Below are 4,646 nucleotides of genomic sequence, written 5' to 3' on the forward strand. Positions count from 1 at the left end.
TGTACCTGCTGCTTGGAACTGTCCTGTTGCCATAGTGATCAGACTGATTGTAAAACTGCTGAAGTCTCTTTTCATAGATTAAAACCACATAAAAATACATAAAAAGCTGCTATGGTTGAATCAGCAGGAATAATCCATTGGTTGCTGTGGTTCATGTTCATAAATTGCTCTTTATGCATAATTACGAATAATATATATATACAATGTGTGTGTGAAAGTGTTAAATAATCTCAAGAAATGCAGAGGGGTAGTTCGCGTTACTGTGGTAATTGCAACCTTAGAGCATTGCTCCATTGCTACGGAAGTAGGGCTAGTGGGCATGACAGAGGCACTAACCTGCCCTAACTAAAAATGGCCGCCGTACCGTTTCCGGCGCCAAAAATGCTCCACCTCATCGGCACGCCTGCGTGACTCCTCCTCCTCCTCTGCACGCACAGCCTGCTGGGATTATTCCCCGTCGCCTGGACACGTGCTCCCAGTTCCTGCACTGAGCGCTCGCAGCGAGAGGACGGAGAGACTTCGCCATGAGGCCAGGTGACTATAAACTAGAGGCCCCCTAGGACTAGGAGAGCCACTGGGGCCCTTTAGCCCACTGCCTCCCCAAGGGGTACTTTGGGTGCGAGAAACCTGTATTTATACCCCGTAAAGGGTACTGCGCGGCTCCCACGTGAGCCCAGGGTATCCGAGGCCTGCTGATCCATGGGGCCCCGGCATGCTTCCAATTGATCTCCGGGGGCCCTAGGTGGGTAGATAGAGCCTTTGGAACGGGGGGCTGCGTTCTGGCCCATATGGGATGGGGAGGGTAGAACATGTGAAGGGGGCACGTGCGGCATGGAGCCGAGCCTTTCCTGCCTCATCTGCCCCACAAACAGGGGCATCGTGTGGTGGCAGCCGCTGTACCAGGGGGGCAATGGTGCTGAATAACAAAAAAAAGCTAATTTTGCAATTATTGCCCCAATTGATGGGGGTATTTACTTAAATCATTCAGTGAGGAAATCAGAAGCGCAGGCTGCAGATACCGTATGAAGCATGCTGTCTGCTCCTAGGAGCCCCTCGGGGCCATCACTGGAACTCTTACCTCCCCAAACTACACATTTAACCCTAAAAGTCACTTTTGTTGCAGACAGCTGATCCCTAGTGACTAAATAAGTTTTTTTTTTTTACACGGTTTTCCACAATGGAGATATTTTATTTCCCTCGGTGCCCCCCGGGAGCCGTGCCGAGGACCCCGCTTCTCAAACTATTTGATCTCCGTGGTTGTTGCCCCCAAACCCCCCCGGCATCAGTCTCTTGAATTTGATTTGTCGTTACCCCGACCGCACACCGCGTTTTATTAACTCTTTGTGTTCTTGTAGGATTCAGCCCTAGAGGAGGATTCGGTGACCGAGGAGGTGGAAGAGGAGGATTCGGTGACCGAGGCGGTGGAAGAGGGGGATTCGGAGGGGGTGGTAGAGGATTCGGAGGGGGAGGCCGAGGAGGATTCGGAGGCCGTGGAAGAGGTAGCTTTGGAGACCGCGGAGGAGGCTTTGGAGGCCGGGGAGGTTCCAGGGGTAAGTTGTCACGCGGAAAAGGGAAATAAATCCTGAAGCGGGTCTGCATTAAGGAAGCGTGACGGGGGCTTCAGGGTAATAATATATATTTCTAATTCTCAGGTGGCTTTAGAGGTGGTCCCCGTGGTGGGGGCAGAGGAGGCGCACGAGGCGGCAGAGGTGGTTTTGGAGCAGGACGAAAAGTAATCGTAGAACCTCACAGACATGAAGGTAATACTAAGGAGGAGACTGTTGGGGGTCCTGAGATCACCGGTCCCTGGTGGGGGGGTACAGGACAGGATGTGACGAGGCTCCAATGCTTGGTGTTTTGTAGGAGTCTTTATCTGCCGGGGGAAAGAAGATGCCCTGGTGACGAAGAACCTCGTGCCCGGAGAGTCTGTGTACGGAGAGAAGAGGATGTCTGTTGAGGTGAATACTTTTCCTCGATCACGATCTCGATGTCTCTGCGCCTCGGCGGTCTCGTGTTTACCCTGTTTGTCTCGTAGGAGGGAGAGATTAAAACTGAGTACAGAGCGTGGAACCCCTTCAGGTCGAAGCTCGCAGCCGCCATTCTAGGAGGAGTGGATCAAATTCACATCAAGCCCGGGGCTAAAGTCCTGTATCTGGGGGCCGCGTCTGGCACCACCGTGTCGCACGTCTCAGATTTAGTTGGTCCGGTGAGTATTTACATTCCTGCCGTTTAGCCCCAAATCGCTTTTCTCTCGCTGCTTCCACGGTTGTCACGTAAACACCGCCGTCTCCGATAGCGCCTGATGTATGTTTTGTTTTTCTCTCTCGCAGGAAGGCTTGGTTTACGCCGTCGAGTTCTCGCACAGATCCGGCCGTGACCTCATCAACGTGGCAAAGAAACGCACGAATATCATTCCCGTGATCGAAGACGCCAGACACCCCCACAAGTACCGCATGTTAATAGGTAATTGTACCCGGGGTACCGAGTTCATCTCTAGGGGCTATAATCTCTATACCCCCCCTTCTTTGCCCCATCAAGTTGCCTGTTTGCCCCCGTCTAGTCGCCCGTTTCTCCTGCTGTGAAGACTCAAACCCTAATCAGTCGTTGGTCTTGTGTTTGATTCTGGAGCCATATGCCTCCCCATAGTCGGCCCCTTTATATCACGTGATGGTGACAGCCAATAATACGCACTCGTGGCTTCTGTTTGCAGGCATGGTAGATGTCATCTTTGCTGACGTAGCGCAGCCGGATCAGACCAGAATCGTTGCCCTCAACGCTCACAACTTCCTGAAGAACGGCGGCCACTTTGTCATCTCTATAAAGGTTGGTGTCGAGCTCGGGGAGTATCTTCGTTCCTGGGGGTTGGGATTATCTCATGCCTCATGCCATTTACATGCGTGTCTTTCTACAGGCTAACTGCATCGACTCCACGGCAGCTCCCGAGGCCGTCTTTGCTGCGGAAATCAAGAAAATGCAACAGGAGAACATGAAACCACAAGAGCAGCTGACGCTGGAACCCTACGAAAGAGACCACGCGGTGGTGGTCGGGATCTACAGGTGAGCGCAGGCGCCGAGTATCATGACTTAGTTCAGGTGTCTTCTCCTGGAACGTCTTATAACCGATCTGTCTTCTCCTCCAGACCGCCCCCGAAGCAGAAGAAATGAACGGATGATACAATCTAGGACTTTAACAAAACATCCAGAACTTCAACAGACCAAAAAAGTCAGGTTTTTTTTCCTCTTGCACCCCACCAAGCCTGGAGGAAAGGAACGGTGGGGGGGGCCTGGATTTCTGGACAAGAATGGGGTGTACGGGGACTTATTTTTAGCGTTTTTCTTTTTCTCCCTTAAAATCAGTAATTTAGTCGTTTTCGATGAGATGCGCATGTCTGCAGATTGATAAATGAGTCGTATTTTTCTATTGATGTGGTTCTCGGCCCGATCCTCAGGCTTCATTCCTGTGCGAGCTCTAGAACGCTTAGTAAGTATAAGGAACCCGTCCTAACCTAAAAAAAAAAAATGGTGGACGTCCATCTGCTGAACGGTCCCCTAACCCCCAAGGTCTCGGGTCACAGCTCTCCATTTGTCTTTTTTTTTATAAGCGTTCTTAAATTCGACTTGATTTTAAGGTTTTTGGGTTCGTAGTGCCTGTCCTAGAACGTGTCTGTTCTAGAGCCCGGTTCTGTATTCTGGATTCTATTTGTTTTCTTTGATGATGAGGATCGGGTGGGAGCCGCCGAACGGGGACATAGTGTGGGGTTTGGACTTTGTTTTTTTGCAGAGATAAACATTTAACTTCTGTGATCATTTATCTGCCCCCACGTGTGACCTGTATGTATTTTTTTTATTAAAACTTTATACAACTAAACAAGGTGTACAGATCGATCTATGTACAGGTGTGTGTGTGTGTGATGGCTGCTTCCTAAACGCATTTAGTTTTTCTTTCATGCTCTTCTCTGCCGACCATTTCCGTGTCCTGTCTCCTTTTAGTTTCCTCTCCTCCTTTTCTTCTGTCTTTGGCTCCTTGTCCCTAGACATGGACCATTTTTTATCCTAATCTCTCTTTTGTACACTTGATGCAGACAGTTTTTTTTCTGTGGGGTACGATCTAAATGGGTGGGTTTTTTTTTTTCTCAGTTACAACTGCAATGGAAACCACTAGTAAAGGAAAGGTGTTTATATGGCGCTAACAGATTCCATGGTGGTGTTCAATGGGCTCTCTGATGGGGGGAATGAACCCAGTAATGGAATAAAAAAAGTTTGCGTGTGCCTTCTGAACCACAAGTGTTAAGTATGTTCTTTCAAGGGCCGGGTCGTGCATTCAGCCTCTTGGTGGACACGTGGACTGTTTTCATTGGGTTGACTTCAGCACCGTCACCACTTCTGTTAGATGGGTGAAGGGCCGAGTGTTACGGATGGTGATGAACTTTAAATAGTTTGTACAATTTCTAGACCCATGGTAGAAAACACATGGTAGTTTCTCTGAGGAACAGACCCCCGCGGCCCTAAAAGCTCTACGTGACTTCACACCTTGTTGACTAAGCACTCCACGTTCTTATAGGACGATTCACCTGTGGTTACCTTAAAGCAGGGGTGTCCGACGTGGAGCCCGCAGGGCCTCGAGGTGCAGCCCGCGTGAGATCGGC

The 4,646-nt window shown here is 50.0% G+C and overlaps 1 protein-coding gene across 2 annotated transcripts; it reads left to right on the forward strand.

The window, feature by feature from the left end:
• The first annotated feature begins 485 nt into the window (after positions 1 to 485).
• Positions 486 to 3,871, forward strand: FBL (fibrillarin). 2 transcript variants are annotated; one of them, XM_053451453.1, is made up of 9 exons: positions 486 to 534; positions 1,356 to 1,541; positions 1,653 to 1,760; positions 1,864 to 1,958; positions 2,036 to 2,206; positions 2,331 to 2,463; positions 2,711 to 2,823; positions 2,912 to 3,057; positions 3,141 to 3,871. In XM_053451453.1, the coding sequence occupies exons 1-9, from the start codon at positions 525 to 527 to the stop codon at positions 3,163 to 3,165; spliced, it is 987 nt and encodes a 328-aa protein (XP_053307428.1). In that variant the 5' UTR covers positions 486 to 524; the 3' UTR covers positions 3,166 to 3,871. The 2 variants fall into 2 exon arrangements, with proteins under 2 accessions (XP_053307428.1, XP_053307427.1); XM_053451452.1 differs by having other exon boundaries at positions 510 to 534; positions 1,356 to 1,550.
• Positions 3,872 to 4,646: the final 775 nt, after the last annotated feature.

This window comes from Spea bombifrons, chromosome 12 (genome assembly GCF_027358695.1).
Source record: "Spea bombifrons isolate aSpeBom1 chromosome 12, aSpeBom1.2.pri, whole genome shotgun sequence".
In the NCBI taxonomy this organism is placed as follows: domain Eukaryota; kingdom Metazoa; phylum Chordata; class Amphibia; order Anura; family Pelobatidae; genus Spea; species Spea bombifrons.

What these genes read in the sequence shown, in the direction of transcription:
- FBL (XM_053451452.1), top strand. An exon ending in AGAAGAGGATGTCTGTTGAG is followed by an intron (nt 1,959 to 2,035) that starts GTGAATACTTTT and finishes TTTGTCTCGTAG; the next exon opens with GAGGGAGAGATTAAAACTGA. An exon ending in TCTCAGATTTAGTTGGTCCG is followed by an intron (nt 2,207 to 2,330) that starts GTGAGTATTTAC and finishes TCTCTCTCGCAG; the next exon opens with GAAGGCTTGGTTTACGCCGT.